An 18,878-nucleotide genomic window follows, 5' to 3' on the forward strand; every position below is an offset into this window, starting at 1 on the left:
GGACACCGGCTAGTATTTCAACCAGTGGAGAATATGAAATGCTTTATTGAAGTGTATTTATAATAATACAATTAAAATGCAAGTTCAATCTTGGGCGCCAGAGCGTTGGACTAGTAACCGGAAGGTTGCAAGATCGAATCCCCGAGCCGACAAGGTAAAAATCTGCCCCTGAACAAGGCCGTCATTAACTGACTTGCCTAGTTAAATAAAGGTAGGCAAATCTGTACTTCAATGCACGTATGGTGTGCATTAGAAGACGAGGTAAGAACAGCGGCAGACGGCATATGATTCATGGATGACAGTGCTACCCTAATATTCTCTCAGCGCAATTGTGATGACCTGTCTCCTAACCTTGGGGGGCCAGTGACGGGACTGGCTTCCTCTCACATCAAAACATACCTGCAGACGAGAGAGCATGATTAACATGGTCAGTCATCTTAAATCAGGAGGTGAAATGCAAAACTGACCTTGGATCATTAACTCTGGGATTTCAATGTAAAGCATGTCTTTAATAATACTTTGTGTTGACTCAATCAAGTGACATCTCACCTATGATCATTCTGTGCCCTCTGTCAGCCAGTTCAGATGCGGGAGGGGTTCACCAAAACAGCTGATATAACCTAGAGGATTTAGTGGCTACAGAGTACTTTAAGCTGAAAAACAGACCCACGAGGATAATGCCAACAGGTGTCTGCGTCACACAGTATCTTCTTTCAGAGTGTACCTGAAATATTTAAATATAGAGGGCTGTGTTTCTCACCACTTGGTTATTGTGAGGCTAACCCCCAGGGAAATCATGACTTGGCAGCAACAGATAGTCCAGTGAAAATGGCTGTGTTTATGTGGAGTAAATTAGCAGCTGACATCTTAAGGGTTTTGTAATTCATGCATGTGAGACAGGTTCCATGTACAACAAGACAGGCAGACATGGAGAAAAAAACAGAACAGTTTAATTACCTCTGGTTATGGACACTTTTTATGCCAGCAATAAAGCTTCCACTGCCTGGTCCTCAGGTCAGCTCGCTCTCTGAAAGTAAAGAAAACAATAACTGAGATATGACCGTTCAATCTAAAGCAGCACATGTCATTTTTTAGGATGCGTCAATACAGCCCAGTGCCGCTTACCTGAGATGCCATCTTCGTAGGTGTCCGCTTTGACATCCTTTTGTGTCGGGGGGGGAATGTGCTTTCAGAAGAATTATTTGAAAATAAAGGTTTTGCTCTCGACACAAATGTACCTCCATAGCATATAACAATTTGCCTGTGATTAACCACACCTTCATACAAACGTGCTACTGTATGCAGAATTCTTGACGCGCAACTGAAGACGCTGCCCTATCCTGCCAGCACGCCCACAAGCGAGCCATTCGGTTGTGCTAATAGTTGGGCTAATAGCTGAACAATAGACTATTCGACCTTTACTAAAGAGTAGTCTAATAGCCGAGCTAAACCCAACTACACACACAACCCCTCATTCAATTACTCAAACGGTGAAGTGTGAGGAGCAGGAACAGCTATAACCCTCAAACTCACCTCTGGGCCTCAAAGCCAGATCCACTGCATTTCTTCATTGTTCTCCTCTAATCAGGCACTGATCTAGACCTGGGACACCAGGTGGGTGTAATTCATTATCAAATCAAATTTCTTTATATAGCCCTTCTTACATCAACTGATATCTCAAAGTGCTGTACAGAAACCCAGCCTAAAACCCCAAACAGCAAGTAATGCAGGTGTAGAAGCACGGTGGCTAGGAAAAACTCCCTAGAAAGACCAAAACCTAGGAAGAAACCTAGAGAGGAACCAGGCTATGAGGGGTGGCCAGTCCTCTTCTGGCTGTGCGCGGGTGGAGATTATAACAGGACATGGCCAAGATGTTCAAATGTTCATAAATGACCAGCATGGTCAAATAATAATAATCACAGTAGTTGTCGAGGGTGCAACAAGTTAGCACCTCAAGAGTAAATGTCAGTTGGCTTTTCATAGCCGATTATTGAGAGTATCTCTTCCGCTCCTGCTGTCTCTAGAGAGTTGAAAACAGCAGGTCTGGGACAGCAAGGAGTCATCATGCCAGGTAGTCCTGAGGCATGGTCCTAGGGCTCAGGTCCTCCGAGAGAGAGAGAGAAAGAAAGAAAGAATTAGAGAGAGCATAGTTAAATTCACACAGGACACCGGATAAGACAGGAGAAATACTCCAGATATAACAGACTGACCCTAGCCCCCGACACATAAACTACTGCAGCATAAATACTGGAGGCTGAGACAGGAGGGGTCAGGAGACACTGTGGCCCCATCCGATGATACCCCGGACAGGGCCAAATAGGCAGGATATAACCCCACCCACTTTGTCAAAGCACAGCCCCCACACCACTAGAGGGATATCTTCAACCACCAACTTACCATCCTGAGACAAGGGCGAGTATAGCCCACGAAGATCTCCGCCACGGCACAACCCAAGGGGGGCGCCAACCCAGACAGGAAGACCACGTCAGTGACTCAACCCACTCAAGTGACGCACCCCTCCTAGGGGACGGCATGGAAGAACACCAGTAAGCCAGTGACTCAGCCCCTGTAATAGGGTTAGAGGCAGAGAATCCCAGTGGAGAGAGGGGAACCGGCCAGGCAGAGACAGCAAGGGCGGTTCGTTGCTCCAGAGCCTTTCCGTTCACCTTCACACTCCTGGGCCAGACTACACTCAATCATAGGACCCCCTGAAGAGATGAGTCTTCAGTAAAGACTTAAAGGTTGAGACCGAGTCTGCGTCTCTCACATGGGTAGGCAGACCATTCCATAAAAATGGAGCTCTATAGAAGAAAGCCCTGCCTCCAGCTGTTTGCTTAGAAATTCTAGGGACAATTAGGAGGCCTCGTCTTGTGACCGTAGCGTACGTGTAGGTATGTACGGCAGGACCAAATCGGAAAGATAGGTAGGAGCAAGCCCATGTAATGCTTTGTAGGTTAGCAGAAAAACCTTGAAATCAGCCCTTGCCTTAACAGGAAGCCAGTGTAGGGAGGCTAGCACTGGAGTAATATGATCAAATGTTTTGGTTCTAGTCAGGATTCTAGCAGCCGTATTTAGCACTAACTGAAGTTTATTTAGTGCTTTATCCGGGTAGCCGGAAAGTAGAGCATTGCAGTAGTCCAACCTAGAAGTAACAAAAGCATGGATACATTTTTCTGCATCATTTCTGGACAGAAAGTTTCAGATTTTTGCAATGTTACGTAGATGGGAAAAAAGCTGTCCTTGAAACAGTCTTGATATGTTCTTCAAAAGAGAGATCAGGGTCCAGAGTAACGCCGAGGTCCTTCACAGTTTTATTTGAGACGACTGTACAACCATCAAGATTAATTGTCAGATTCAACAGAAGATCTCTTTGTTTCTTGGGACCTAGAACAAGCATCTCTGTTTTGTCCGAGTTTAAAAGTAGAAAGTTTGCAGCCATCCACTTCCTTCTGTCTGAAACACAGGCTTCTAGCGAGGGCAATTTTGGGGCTTCACCATGTTTCTTTGAAATGTACAGCTGTGTGTCATCCGCATAGCAGTGAAATTTAACATTATGTTTTCGAATGACATCCCCAAGAGGTAAAATATATAGTGAAAACAATAGTGGTCCTAAAACGGAACCTTGAGGAACACCGAAATGTACAGTTGATTTGTCAGAGGACAAACCATTCAGAGGCAAACTGCTATCTTTCCGACAGATGAGATCTAAACCAGGCCAGAACTTGTCCGTGTAGAGCAATTTGGGTTTCCAATCGCTCCAAAAGAATGTGGTGATCGATGGTATCAAAAGCAGCACTAAGATCTAGGAGCACGAGGACAGATGCAGAGCCTCGGTCTGATGCCATTAAAACGTCATTTACCACCTTCACAAGTGCAGTCTCAGTGCTATGATGGGGTCCAAAACCAGACTGAAGCGTTTCGTATACGTTGTTTGTCTTTAGGAAGGCAGTGAGTTGCTGCGCAACAGCTTTTTCTGAGAGGAATGGAAGATTCGATATAGGCCGATTCGTTTTTTATATTTTCTGGGTCAAGATTTGGCTTTTTCAAGAGAGGCTTTATTACTGCCACTTTTAGTGAGTTTGGTACACATCCGGTGGTTAGAGAGCCGTTTATTATGTTCAACATAGGAGGGCCAAGCACAGGAAGCAGCTCTTTCAGTAGTTTAGTTGGAATAGGGTCCAGTATGCAGCTTGAAGGTTTAGAGGCCATGATTATTTTCATCATTGTGTCAAGAGATATAGTACTAAAACACTTTAGTGTCTCCCTTGATCCTAGGTCCTGGCAGAGTTGTGCAGACTCAGGACAACGGAGCTTTGGGAGGAATACGCAGATTTAAAGAGGAGTGCGTAATTTGCTTTCTAATGATCATGATCTTTTCCTCAAAGAAGTTCATGAATTTATTACCGCTGAAGTGAAAGCCATCCTCTCTAGGGGAATGCTGCTTTTTAGTTAGCTTTGCCAAAAAGAAATTTCAGATTGTTCTTATTTTCCTCAATTATCAGTTAGAACAGAAAACCAGCAGGCTCGTAGGGCAGCGTTTCCCAAACTTGGTGTGCATTTAGGTTTTTGTCCTAACACTACACAGCTGATTCAGATTAACAAAGCTTGATGATTAGTTGATTATTTGAATCAGCTTTGTAGGGCTAGGGGAATAAAAAGAAAATGTGCAGCCCTTTGGGGTTCAGGTGACTGAGTGTGGGAAGCCTTTGTCATAGGGTAAAAGTAGAATACCCCTGGGCTGTAGGCTGCACACCTTGGGTCAAATATTAGATTCTGTAGCTGTGTATTTCATCAAAACAGTTCTGTTCTACAATGGTTAATTTCCTTGGCTCAGGGTAAGTAGTAGCAGGCCTAGAAGAGTCTTATGCGACGCAAACATTTGAGTTGTCTTCTTCCTCCTTTTTTAATCAATCAATCATAATAATTTGTCAAATGCCTTACAGGTTGTTTTGCCTATTGATGGCAGCTGTGGGCATACAAGCACAACAGACGCCTTCTATAAGTATGCATTTTGCACCCTGCAAATTCAAGCACTAAGCGTTTGACAATATCTTTTTTAGATTTTTAACTAAGCTTTCCCATTCCAGATGACCTGAATGCCTTGGTAACGTTATTCGTCTGAGTGTAGCTCCTCTTTTTGAAGAGGTCGACGCTGTCTTCAGTGAGTTTGTCTCGTATGATTCTCTTTCTCTCCTTTTCATAATTCATGGATTGATATTGTTTGTCAACTGTTGTGTTCACACCATCTCCATCCCTTCCAGATGACACACAAATCATAAACCTGACACCTGGCCTTGCTACTCAGTGTGGATTCAGCTTTAAATTTGACCCAATGGGGAATGCCATATTTTTTGCTTCTCTTCAAAACTGCTTTTCCCAGACCATGGTAACCCTAAGCACTGTAGTGTTTGCTCTAACTTCAAATGGACAGTTTGCCTTTCAGTGTCACTGCAACTGCAACCCCGTAATGTAACAACGTCATTTTATTTAACCTTTGACACGGAGTCATGCTGAGGCCAGGCTCTTTTACAGATGAGCCCTGTATACACAAAGATACAAGTCAATATTTGCATCACTAGATGAAATAATTGAAAACAAACACTTTCTTCAGTAAAAAGGTCCTCAATCAGCCTGAGTTGCCGTAGAGCATGGAGGTTATTAGAAGTACGGTGCCAGAAACATTTAAGCAGTTTTACTTAACTCTGTGGATCTCCATAGTTAGCCACCCCTGAGACTGGGTCTGGTATCTCTTACTTCTAAGTTAACGATGAAGTAAGGTACAGCAGAAGTTTATGGAGGGCCAGCCAACTTTCTGATACAGACTGCAGTGATGTGTACTACTGAGCTCTTCTCCTGTAGTGTGGCTTCAATACAGTGGCAGCTGCATTCATATAGCCACAGTCTCTAACTTGCATGAATGTCAACTGAATTATTTGTTTTCTGCTATATAATGAGGCTTTTTTTTTTTCCCCCCTTAATTTTAGGATGATAAGATGTTCAGCTTGGTCATGCAGTTCAGGCTGCCAGGAAACCACATGACTGAAGACCCTGTGTATAGAGTGGGCAAAACCTGTAGCTACACCCCCTGGACCTCCCGAGAGATTCTGTGCGACCGCAACTACATGGAGGCAAGTGAGCAGAGCATGCCCCAACGGAGATGTTTACAGTGGAGCTTAAATGATCTGTCTAGAGCTACAATTGTCCAGTGTTTCATTTCTTCTGTGTCTTGACCGTCTCTCAATTCCTCTCGCCTCTTCAAAATGCACATAGGACAACTTTAGCGGCGAGGAATCTTGGCCTATTCTCAGTGCATTTAAGGAGGCGAGTGGACAGATTGCGTTCCTATTGTATGGGAGGGAGAAAATGCATAGGGAATAATGGCCTTTCTTCTCTAGGTGTCTGTCAGAAGGACTCTTCCAGACATCCAAACCGTCCCTGAACAGCCCACTGGAGGCCCGAAAGCAAGGAGAGGAGCTGAGGTAGCCATGTTTCTGTAATTTCACTACAAAATGACAGGATGGCGCTAAACAAAATGTGCGTTTGTTTAATTCACGTTTCCATTTCCTGAGACAGGCTGTTGCTTCAGGATACAAAATGACAGCAGTCGTTTTTAGTCCTAGCAAGAAGGTCATGAATGTGGATGAGGTCCAAAGAAAGGGCTATGCAATAGCCAACACTCCCACCCGGCTGGTGTTAAGAAGCCCTCATAATGCAGAGGAGACATACCTCCAGAATGTAAGCTCACTTCCTCCATGAACTGGGTCATGTTCAGTAGAGCAAACGGTGGCCCTACCTGAACTCTGCAACATATTGTTAATACGGTGTGCCCTACTGAACACGGCCCTGGTGTGGTTGCCCCTGAACAGGTAGCTGGGGTTCCGATGCGGGTGCTCTCAACCTCAACCTTCTTTGAGCAGAAGTGGCTGGTGACTCGCGTAGATGCCACGGCTGTTTGTCCAACACCAGGTTGAGTGTGAAATAATGGACTAACTTGGCAAATTTAAGAACCTATAAACCCATTTCTTAATTGGCTCCAGACAAGACTTTCGTTTGTGTTATGTAGTGTTCAGTTGGGACAATGTCTTTGAATGGGATGAACTTTTTTTCAATAATGGCACATTTGTTTTCAGTTGCAAAATGTTCTGTTATGATGTGCACTTGGCTTCTTGTTTCACTGCAGGGGCAGTGGCCTTTACTCCAGAAGTGATCACCTGGTACATGCCCAAGCACATCGACCCACTTTTCTCCTCTGATGCCTTCACCATGTTGGAGGTGTACATGGGAATTGACGCTAAGAGGCTGGACACTGAGGAAATGGCTGCCAGAAACTACTCGGTTTTAGTCACAGAGGCTCATATTATTGTTGAAATTCCGGTGGGGGCGGTTGGCGGCTATTTCAAGGTCAGCGTTGGATGACTAAAATGTTCCTGTTTAATTTCTAAGTCAAATCTATTTGTAGAGCCCTTTTTACAGCAGCAGTTGTCAGTGCTTTGCAGTAACCCTTTGCCATCTCTCATGGGTAAACTCCTAGAAACGTTGTCTTGTGTAAAATGTTTCTTATTGAGCAATTGTCTGCTTAATCAGGCTAATATACAATGGATCGGTGGGTGTGTATACAGCCTGACACATTGGATTGCGAAATCGTGTGAATGTTGCATAAAATTACATTTAAACATACTCTACCGCTTGAAATTTGAGACCAATATCCACACTAAAGTATTGTTTACCAGGCTTTTTAGGGAGCCGGTAGCTTTGCCACTGGCAACTGAATGCAAGCAACGCTCGGTTACACTCGGCTACTGTTTACATTTGCGTGTCGGTTGCTTTGAAAATGCAAGTTGACAACCATATACCTACCAGCTCTCTAAAGTCTGGTAAACAATACTTTCCTTTGGATATTTTGTCTTTAAATTACGAGCGGCTGGAGGACAAACCACACAGATAACCGGTAGGCTTTTTTTAAAAACCTGTTTTGGCACTCCAATTGTGTATTACAGCCTGAATGCATCACTCGTCTCCCTTACAGAGCCATATTCAGGATGACAAGTACTTTGTCACTTACACCATTGAGCCCATGCTTGAGTTGCTGTGGATCGAGGAGGTCGCACACGAGGACACCAGATACAAAGTCCTCTTCCCTATCACAACACCTCCGATGGCCAGGCCTCCACAAGTTCGCAACTGTGAGTCTGGTTTAGTTAAATGGTGCCTATGGTAATTTGGGATGCCTGGGTTGTTCATTAGGCACAAGACTGAAACGGGGAGGCAATACCCGGACTTCTCCAATAACAAATGTCCATTTTCGACTTCCATTGTACCGCATTTCAAAATGTTTGCCAATGAACAGACACGCCCTTAGACACGGTTCCTGAGCAGGCAGTGTTTGTGCTTGAGTTGGGGACCTTCAACCTTGATGTGGAGCTGCTGAACATCACCTTTCCCACCATGGTGCTAACTGTTGCAGAGTGCAACGCCAGAGGCTTCAATGTTCAGGAGCAGAGATCCCTGGACAACACCTTGAAGACCTTCAGGATGGAGGTGCCCTTCTCAGACCCGGTGGTCTTTAAGGAGGTGTGTTTCTGTTAAATGCAAAGCCACACGCTACATGCCCTAATAAGTGGGCCACCAACAAAATAGAAATGATGGTGCAAATGTACTTTGTATCCCTCATTTACTCAAGTGTTTCCATTATTTTGGCAGTTGTATGCATTCACTTGCCAATAGTGCTTGATTTAGAGGAATGAGGGCAACATTGTTTTAATAGTCCCCATATGTGCTTGGTTGTCACTTGATGTTGACTAGAGTTCTGTTACAACAATGATGCTTTTAACTTCACTACAGAAAAGGGTGGAACAAGGTGTCACAACCTTCACTCTTCAGCTGATCTACGGCCTGGTCGTCTTTCCAGAGTACGCTCCTTTCTCTCACTCTGCCGTTGTGGACGCTGTACTGCTGGACATTGGTATGTAACTGGACTACGCCAAACTACTGTTGAATGGTTTCCCTCGTTAATGATTGCCCTGAAAGGAAATTGGCAGTGAAAGCCACATGGTGGACTTGAGAGCCCAACTAGCCATACTGTAGGCTTTTCCTACGCGGTCTCTCTACAAAGAAAATGTTAAGCTTTAGAGTATTTGGACCCAGTGTCCTGTTCCTGATTTTCCAGGATCGTGTTTATTCAGTCCCACCGTAGCAAAAGATTTTGCAACCGAAAACAAGGGTTTCTTCTTGGACAAGTTCAAGTCCTGTTTTTTGTGCTTAATGAACACAACCCTGTTTGTCCTTGTAGTGCCACCCTCAGTCACTGGCAACTGTGATCAGGAGAACTTCCACATCACTGTGGACTACAGCAACCAAGAGCCCTTTTTCGTGGTCTTGGTTGGCAAGCGGCTGCTTAACCATGAGCTTGCTCAACAGTATTTAACAGAGGGCGACGCAGACTTCACCATCACGTTGCCCTTCTCTTCGCCGGACGCAGTGTTTGAGGTACGATGCTCTCCCAAAACATGTTAACCTAAATTGCTGCAGCTAGCCTCGCTTTCCTTACCCTGTATACAATATTGGACTAATGAACTCTCCCACTGGTTCCCAGTCGGTTCACTCGTCCTCTGTCAGGAGCAGACTGGATGTGGCTCTGTTGAATCCTTACAACAACATGACCATCAAATACTTTTCCCTGGCTTGCAGCTTCCTCAAAACGCTGACTGGTTGGTTCTCAAACAATTACTTCCGATAAATAGTCGTATGACATGGTTACCAAACCTGGGTTCCTTGGAAATACTGAGTCTAATAGTAGTGCCAGATGGGCATGGTTTGCACTTTTGGTGCTATTCCATTGGTTCTACTGTGCTTGGCAAGCTCAATTAACACAGAATCCAGGTCTGATAGCTACATGTCTTTTGCCCCCCCTCCAAGAGTGTTTCTCTAATGGGACGATGACTGCGCTGGCGGTGAAGGTGGAGTCTGCTCCCAATCTGAACCCCGGTCAACTGACCCTGAGCGACCCCGCCTGTGGTCCCACCTACAGCGACGATCGCTTCGCCTACTTCCACTTCACTGTCAACTCCTGTGGCACCACCAGGAAGGTAAAATGACTATTACCCTGAGGTGATGGGTACTGTGTATTTACGGACTGTTTGCTTCTGCAGGCTGTAATAAGTCAATTCCCCTCTACTACATAGTTTATCAACAATGTGATGCTGTATGAGAACGAAATCTCCTTGCCAGATGAACTTGAGGTGAAGCTGAATGCCACGACGTCTTCAGAGGACGAATATCAGTGAGTGCATTACGCATCACAATTGTAGCTATTAGATTTTTATAGTTTTTTCTTCCTTCACCAATTGCTCAATACTTGTGCCTCTACTACCAGTGTGTCCACTCCACTGCTTGAAGTTGCCTACATCCCTCTTTTTAGGTTAAAGGTTTCCTGCTACTATGTGGTCAACATCACTCGCACATTGGCCTTCCTCACCAGGCCGCGTGACAACGAGCCTTTTGCCGAGACTGGGACGGGTCGACTAATGGTCAGAATGAGACTCGCTCAGGGTAAGCGTGCACAAATATGATATATTACTAGTAGCGTTTGCTATAAGTGATTAGTGTTCATCGCGGCACAACAGGATATGATAAACGAGCCTTTCTCAATGGACAAGTTCAGATGGTACCTCGCTGTTTTGTGCCCACTGAACACGACCCCGGTTGTCTCGTCCTGTGTTCCAGACGCCTCGTATAACACGTTCTACCAGGAGGAGGACTATCCAGTGGTGAAATACCTGAAACAGCCTCTGCACTTTGAGGTGGAGCTGACCAGGTCCTCTGACCCCAAGGTTGCGCTGATGCTTGACCACTGCTGGGCCACCCTCAACGAGGACCGCGACTCCCGACCCCGGTGGAATCTCATCATTAATGGGTAACTTGTTGTTTTTTGGGCCTAAACAAGTGTTATTCCACAGGTGTGGTTCCTGAGTAATTAGCAACCGATCATGCTTGGCAGGCCATTTACTTTGGCTACCGTGGCTATGCCCCCATCCGTAGGTCATGAGTGGTCACAATGGTTTGAGCATTAAAACAATGTATGCGGTCTGTCACCAGATCTCCACCCAATTTAATTAACACGTATGGGAGATTCTGGCGTGGGGCCTGAGACGGCGTTTCACATCACCATCAACAAAAGATGGAATTTCTCGTGGAAGAATGGTGTTGCGTTCAAGACACTTGTAGAATCTATGCCAAGGTGCATTGAAGCTATTGTGGTTCGTGGTGGCCCTATTAACCATTTTTTACGCGTACGATCACATGTTTGTTATCACTGAGGGGTCCCTGCAGCGTACCATTGGAACAGAACGTATGATGCAACAAACGACTCTAAACCGCATTGTCTGAATAAAACGTTAAGTACATTATACTTACGGTATGCTACAGTAGAAAGGACAATGCGTTACACAGAAAATAAGGCACTTTGATAGGAATGCAATAAATGTGCCAGGCCTGTTCTGACTAGATGTGCAAATGTCTGTATGCTTGGGCTTTCTCTTGAAGGAAAGTTTGGCCGGCTCGTGAAATGGGCTACTTTTGTGAATTAATGAGGCAAAGTTAGACGTTGAAAGGGCCTATAGAAAATTGCCAGGTAGTGTGCCTTGGTTTGAGGTCATCTGTCCACATTTTGGAACAGTGAGTGCATTCTGACATCACGTGCATAAACTAAACTCCCACTGGGGCGACTGTTGAAGATATTTGGAACTCGCGTGTGAAAAGGTTAAGACACTATGTTGGCGTTACCTGTACCTACACCTTTTACTCAATGTTATCCTTTTGGTTTGCTACAGTTCAGTGTTGTGCCGAACTGATGGTCAGTCGAATGGAAATCAAGAGCGGCTGGCAAGCTTAGCTTGCCTTTCCGATTGGTTTTGGGTTGAATTGTGACCTCTTGCGTTTAAAACAGTTATTGCACTAAACATAAAGGATGGTTCACACGCCTGTGCAGCATGGAAGTTAATGTTTGAAACTGAATAGGATCAGTTGAAAGGATCCCCAGAAGTTGATGCCACTTTCAATGTAATTCCCTGTACCTGGGGAATGAGCTAATTGGGAGTTGCTAAACATGAACAAATACCACGGTCAAGTGTGGCAGCATCTTGCTAGCTAAAAAATGTTACAGCACAGTACTCAAAAGAGTAGCTGGCTGGGTTTGTCATAAGCATTGATTTGGGTGAGCACTTCGCCACAGATGGAAACCGCTGGCCTATTTTTAACTTTGCCATCTTATCTCAAGAATTGAAATTGGGTAACTATATTGAAAGATGACTTTTCTACATTTTAATGGACACTGCAACCTTTGGTAGATGGGCAAATGACACTTTATTTTGCGGGTGCCTTTTCAGTAACTGGATGCAGTGTAGTGAAGCAACTTTATTGGTCAAAACCATTCATTTGGGGGATCGGGTTTGCAAAACGCTATCAAATCATGCAATTTTGCCGTTTTTAGGAAATGGTCGCAAAAACTTAAATTTGGCACCCCTATTTTAATTTGCTCCGGCGGCCATGTGGACACAAGGCTCATCTGTCACGGGAGTAACTTTGCAGCTGTTTACTAAATGGTAGCAGTGTGAAAATGTTTTGTATATCATAGGAAAAGACACCACATGTGCATGAAATGGGCAGTTCAGATTTGTCACTTCAAGTGCAACTATATCATACTTGGCTTAAATCGTTGTGCAAAATCCTGAGAAAGCTCTGGCCATCGTCTGTCAGATCAAGTGGATTTGTACTGGTGTGGGCGTTTGTCTCTCTTCACAAATCCCTTTTTGCTAATATCTGGCAGTTAAACAAGAAACCTCCCAAAGATGCAAATTAAAAAGTGTGCCTAAACTGTCAATGCGTCGGTTACTTTGTATAGTAGAGCTGCTCCCTTCACAGAAGTCCTCCACGTGTGAATCCGATGCCGTGGGTGTAGAATTTATTTTGTGTGACCAATTTTTCCGACAGCGGAAGAATTGCATGAAATTCTTAATTCAAATGATTGCGTTGTTGATGATACCGACTGTATATTCGGCAACTTTTGGTTAAACCACGATCAATATTCAGGTAGTCTGACCATTCTGGATCATTTAGATCTCACCACATGAGAATGCATTCATGTCAATGTAATTGAATATACATGTTGGATGTAGAATTGTCTTTTTCAAGACAAAGGGAAAAGCCTGTTAACAAAGACATTCCTTTAGTTCATACTGGAGGGGGAGAAAGAACCCACTTCTCCTGTAAATTGATCTGATCCTCACAGGACAGTCGTGACACCACCATAAGACTTCGTACACAAGGCGGTTGGGGTTTACAGCGTTTTCTTGTGCCTAACTTAGTCCCTCTCTCTACACTGGCAGCTGTGAGAACCCGGAGGATCCATACCGTGTGGTCTTCCACCCGGTGGTAGCTGATGCCAGGGTCCACTTCCCCCCTCACGTCAAACGCTTTGAGGTCCATATGTTTTCCTTCGCTGAGGATGCGGTTGAGCCGAGGGGCCAGGTAACAAAGTTCACCCAATCTTTATTGGTTAATTTTGTTTGACTGGCAATCATCCCTTTTTTAAAATCTTTGATTCCTAGGTCTTTGTCCATTGTGACGTGGTCATCTGTGATGCCAGTAGTCCCACTGGTGGCCCCTGTAGTGGACAATGTGTGAATCAGGACAACCCGAAAAGAGGTCGGTCTTGTTTTATGCTTTTCAGACCCTGTCAGACCATAACTGAACTAATGGGTTCTCTCTCTCTCTCTCAACAGGTCAACGACATGTCAAAGACCTCTTTGAGGAACATCATTTATATGTTTCTTCTGGATACATTCTTTGGGTGTAATGTCTTGTTCTAACATGTCAAATAAAGTGTTCTATATAACAATTAAGTTTGCTTTACTTGCGCGGCAACAATCCTAACCGTTGGAGCTACCTTAATTGTATCTGATTTGCATTTAACACCACGGCGCATGTACTTTAGTGGACGTAGTAGGCTTGTCATCTGACGTGTATCAATCAACCCTTTTGTAAGCATGGAACTCTGAACCATCCACCGGAGATAAGTGTTGCACACTAATTTCCCGTCTAGGACAAACAATAGGTGTGAAAACAAAAGCTTTCCAATGTCCAGTAGGAAGAACTGACTCAATGTTATAGCAGATGGTGGTTTGCCAGCAGGGCTGTGGTTGGATGCAGGCCCCAGGGAGCGCAGCGGTGTTAATTTTCAACTGAAATTACAACTTTCCTTGATACCTCTCACTAGCTTGGTTTCCATCCAAATATGGACATTTCTTTATTAATGATATGCATGTCAATCTCAAATGGGAAGAGCTTGACTTCATCACTACTTGTTTTTGTAAGAAGTGTTGACAAGCTGAATGTACCGAGCTGTCTGTTTTTTAAAACTACCCATGCATATGCCACCACAGGTCTCTTCACAATCTCAGGATCAGATTCAAAGAAACACCTTACGGAACAGCGGGGACTGTGAAGAGACAGTGGTTCCTCCTTTAAAAGTTGCGGGACTTAGAGGTACCCAGCTTCATTGCTCCAGACCACCACAAGGGGGAGTTGGCGCACTCATTATGCATTTGGGTCCCAAGGTTTTGTTATGACCAATCGTTCCAAAGACGAATTTTGACGCGAGCCACCCTTGCCTTGTGGCGTTCAACGAAGCTGGCTGACAAAACAGATGGAAGGTGTCTTAACGAGTCAAGCAAATGTACAATTTGAGAGGAATATGTTAATGTGCGTCTATATTTTGTCAAAGGTAAATTAGCTAGTGTTAGGAGAATGAATTTGTCTTTTTAGGGACTCCTGAGAACCAGCAAACCAGGCTGTTGTCTTGTGAAACAGTGGATGTAAAGAATCTAGCTGGCTAACTATTTACTTGCTTATTGTGTCGGATTAAAAATGACTATGTAGCCGATCTGGGTATGGACCCTAAAACGTAAAGTTCATACCAATCTATGAAGCCTAGAGTAGAATATATTGTGCCAAGGATGCAAGTCCCCATATTGTAGCCTGTACATTGACTATATTCACTGATCATGTGCGGTTCAGGTATGACAGATTCTTTTTCAGTCATATCAAACGCCATTGTTTAAATGATGCGGTGTCTGCATGCATGTATTACACTTCAACTGTTTACTGCTCCTGGGATATCAATGATTACACATTGTGTAACTATGCAATAGACTAAACATGATTGATTTGTAATTCATATAAAGGGGGGAAAAAAACCCTATGCATATCTGAGGACACCGGCTAGTATTTCAACCAGTGGAGAATATGAAATGCTTTATTGAAGTGTATTTATAATAATACAATTAAAATGCAAGTTCAATCTTGGGCGGCCAGAGCGTTGGACTAGTAACCGGAAGGTTGCAAGATCGAATCCCCGAGCCGACAAGGTAAAAATCTGCCCCTGAACAAGGCCGTCATTAACTGACTTGCCTAGTTAAATAAAGGTAGGCAAATCTGTACTTCAATGCACGTATGGTGTGCATTAGAAGACGAGGTAAGAACAGCGGCAGACGGCATATGATTCATGGATGACAGTGCTACCCTAATATTCTCTCAGCGCAATTGTGATGACCTGTCTCCTAACCTTGGGGGGGCCAGTGACGGGACTGGCTTCCTCTCACATCAAAACATACCTGCAGACGAGAGAGCATGATTAACATGGTCAGTCATCTTAAATCAGGAGGTGAAATGCAAAACTGACCTTGGATCATTAACTCTGGGATTTCAATGTAAAGCATGTCTTTAATAATACTTTGTGTTGACTCAATCAAGTGACATCTCACCTATGATCATTCTGTGCCCTCTGTCAGCCAGTTCAGATGCGGGAGGGGTTCACCAAAACAGCTGATATAACCTAGAGGATTTAGTGGCTACAGAGTACTTTAAGCTGAAAAACAGACCCACGAGGATAATGCCAACAGGTGTCTGCGTCACACAGTATCTTCTTTCAGAGTGTACCTGAAATATTTAAATATAGAGGGCTGTGTTTCTCACCACTTGGTTATTGTGAGGCTAACCCCCAGGGAAATCATGACTTGGCAGCAACAGATAGTCCAGTGAAAATGGCTGTGTTTATGTGGAGTAAATTAGCAGCTGACATCTTAAGGGTTTTGTAATTCATGCATGTGAGACAGGTTCCATGTACAACAAGACAGGCAGACATGGAGAAAAAAAACAGAACAGTTTAATTACCTCTGGTTATGGACACTTTTTATGCCAGCAATAAAGCTTCCACTGCCTGGTCCTCAGGTCAGCTCGCTCTCTGAAAGTAAAGAAAACAATAACTGAGATATGACCGTTCAATCTAAAGCAGCACATGTCATTTTTTAGGATGCGTCAATACAGCCCAGTGCCGCTTACCTGAGATGCCATCTTCGTAGGTGTCCGCTTTGACATCCTTTTTGTGTCGGGGGCGGGAATGTGCTTTCAGAAGAATTATTTGAAAATAAAGGTTTTGCTCTCGACACAAATGTACCTCCATAGCATATAACAATTTGCCTGTGATTAACCACACCTTCATACAAACGTGCTACTGTATGCAGAATTCTTGACGCGCAACTGAAGACGCTGCCCTATCCTGCCAGCACGCCCACAAGCGAGCCATTCGGTTGTGCTAATAGTTGGGCTAATAGCTGAACAATAGACTATTCGACCTTTACTAAAGAGTAGTCTAATAGCCGAGCTAAACCCAACTACACACACAACCCCTCATTCAATTACTCAAACGGTGAAGTGTGAGGAGCAGGAACAGCTATAACCCTCAAACTCACCTCTGGGCCTCAAAGCCAGATCCACTGCATTTCTTCATTGTTCTCCTCTAATCAGGCACTGATCTAGACCTGGGACACCAGGTGGGTGTAATTCATTATCAAATCAAATTTCTTTATATAGCCCTTCTTACATCAACTGATATCTCAAAGTGCTGTACAGAAACCCAGCCTAAAACCCCAAACAGCAAGTAATGCAGGTGTAGAAGCACGGTGGCTAGGAAAAACTCCCTAGAAAGACCAAAACCTAGGAAGAAACCTAGAGAGGAACCAGGCTATGAGGGGTGGCCAGTCCTCTTCTGGCTGTGCGGGGTGGAGATTATAACAGGACATGGCCAAGATGTTCAAATGTTCATAAATGACCAGCATGGTCAAATAATAATAATCACAGTAGTTGTCGAGGGTGCAACAAGTTAGCACCTCAAGAGTAAATGTCAGTTGGCTTTTCATAGCCGATTATTGAGAGTATCTCTTCCGCTCCTGCTGTCTCTAGAGAGTTGAAAACAGCAGGTCTGGGACAGCAAGGAGTCATCATGCCAGGTAGTCCTGAGGCATGGTCCTAGGGCTCAGGTCCTCCGAGAGAGAGAGAGAAAGAAAGAAAGAATTAGAGAGAGCATAGTTAAATTCACACAGGACACCGGATAAGACAGGAGAAATACTCCAGATATAACAGACTGACCCTAGCCCCCCGACACATAAACTACTGCAGCATAAATACTGGAGGCTGAGACAGGAGGGGTCAGGAGACACTGTGGCCCCATCCGATGATACCCCGGACAGGGCCAAATAGGCAGGATATAACCCCACCCACTTTGTCAAAGCACAGCCCCCACACCACTAGAGGGATATCTTCAACCACCAACTTACCATCCTGAGACAAGGGCGAGTATAGCCCACGAAGATCTCCGCCACGGCACAACCCAAGGGGGGGCGCCAACCCAGACAGGAAGACCACGTCAGTGACTCAACCCACTCAAGTGACGCACCCCTCCTAGGGGACGGCATGGAAGAACACCAGTAAGCCAGTGACTCAGCCCCTGTAATAGGGTTAGAGGCAGAGAATCCCAGTGGAGAGAGGGGAACCGGCCAGGCAGAGACAGCAAGGGCGGTTCGTTGCTCCAGAGCCTTTCCGTTCACCTTCACACTCCTGGGCCAGACTACACTCAATCATAGGACCCCCTGAAGAGATGAGTCTTCAGTAAAGACTTAAAGGTTGAGACCGAGTCTGCGTCTCTCACATGGGTAGGCAGACCATTCCATAAAAATGGAGCTCTATAGAAGAAAGCCCTGCCTCCAGCTGTTTGCTTAGAAATTCTAGGGACAATTAGGAGGCCTGCGTCTTGTGACCGTAGCGTACGTGTAGGTATGTACGGCAGGACCAAATCGGAAAGATAGGTAGGAGCAAGCCCATGTAATGCTTTGTAGGTTAGCAGAAAAACCTTGAAATCAGCCCTTGCCTTAACAGGAAGCCAGTGTAGGGAGGCTAGCACTGGAGTAATATGATCAAATGTTTTGGTTCTAGTCAGGATTCTAGCAGCCGTATTTAGCACTAACTGAAGTTTATTTAGTGCTTTATCCGGGTAGCCGGAAAGTAGAGCATTGCAGTAGTCCAACCTAGAAGTAACAAAAGCATGGATACATTTTTCTGCATCATTTCTGGACAGAAAGTTTCAGATTTTTGCAATGTTACGTAGATGGGAAAAAAGCTGTCCTTGAAACAGTCTTGATATGTTCTTCAAAAGAGAGATCAGGGTCCAGAGTAACGCCGAGGTCCTTCACAGTTTTATTTGAGACGACTGTACAACCATCAAGATTAATTGTCAGATTCAACAGAAGATCTCTTTGTTTCTTGGGACCTAGAACAAGCATCTCTGTTTTGTCCGAGTTTAAAAGTAGAAAGTTTGCAGCCATCCACTTCCTTCTGTCTGAAACACAGGCTTCTAGCGAGGGCAATTTTGGGGCTTCACCATGTTTCTTTGAAATGTACAGCTGTGTGTCATCCGCATAGCAGTGAAATTTAACATTATGTTTTCGAATGACATCCCCAAGAGGTAAAATATATAGTGAAAACAATAG

At 44.5% G+C, this 18,878-nt stretch overlaps 1 protein-coding gene across 3 annotated transcripts; it reads left to right on the forward strand.

Moving 5' to 3' along the window:
- Positions 1-4,678: 4,678 nt before the first annotated feature.
- Positions 4,679-13,894, forward strand: LOC106600325 (uncharacterized). 3 transcript variants are annotated; one of them, XM_045720681.1, is made up of 21 exons: positions 4,679-4,835; positions 4,944-5,002; positions 5,088-5,161; positions 5,262-5,386; positions 5,985-6,128; positions 6,396-6,479; positions 6,574-6,735; positions 6,867-6,966; positions 7,181-7,401; positions 8,027-8,183; positions 8,348-8,571; positions 8,842-8,962; positions 9,290-9,486; positions 9,593-9,707; positions 9,916-10,085; positions 10,182-10,279; positions 10,418-10,548; positions 10,723-10,912; positions 13,383-13,524; positions 13,605-13,701; positions 13,779-13,894. In XM_045720681.1, the coding sequence occupies exons 4-21, from the start codon at positions 5,333-5,335 to the stop codon at positions 13,850-13,852; spliced, it is 2,481 nt and encodes an 826-aa protein (XP_045576637.1). In that variant the 5' UTR covers positions 4,679-4,835; positions 4,944-5,002; positions 5,088-5,161; positions 5,262-5,332; the 3' UTR covers positions 13,853-13,894. The 3 variants fall into 3 exon arrangements, with proteins under 3 accessions (XP_045576637.1, XP_045576638.1, XP_045576639.1); XM_045720682.1 differs by having other exon boundaries at positions 8,360-8,571; XM_045720683.1 differs by lacking the exon at positions 5,262-5,386.
- Positions 13,895-18,878: the final 4,984 nt, after the last annotated feature.

The sequence above is a fragment of the Salmo salar genome, chromosome ssa06 (assembly GCF_905237065.1).
Source record: "Salmo salar chromosome ssa06, Ssal_v3.1, whole genome shotgun sequence".
In the NCBI taxonomy this organism is placed as follows: Eukaryota; Metazoa; Chordata; class Actinopteri; order Salmoniformes; family Salmonidae; genus Salmo; species Salmo salar.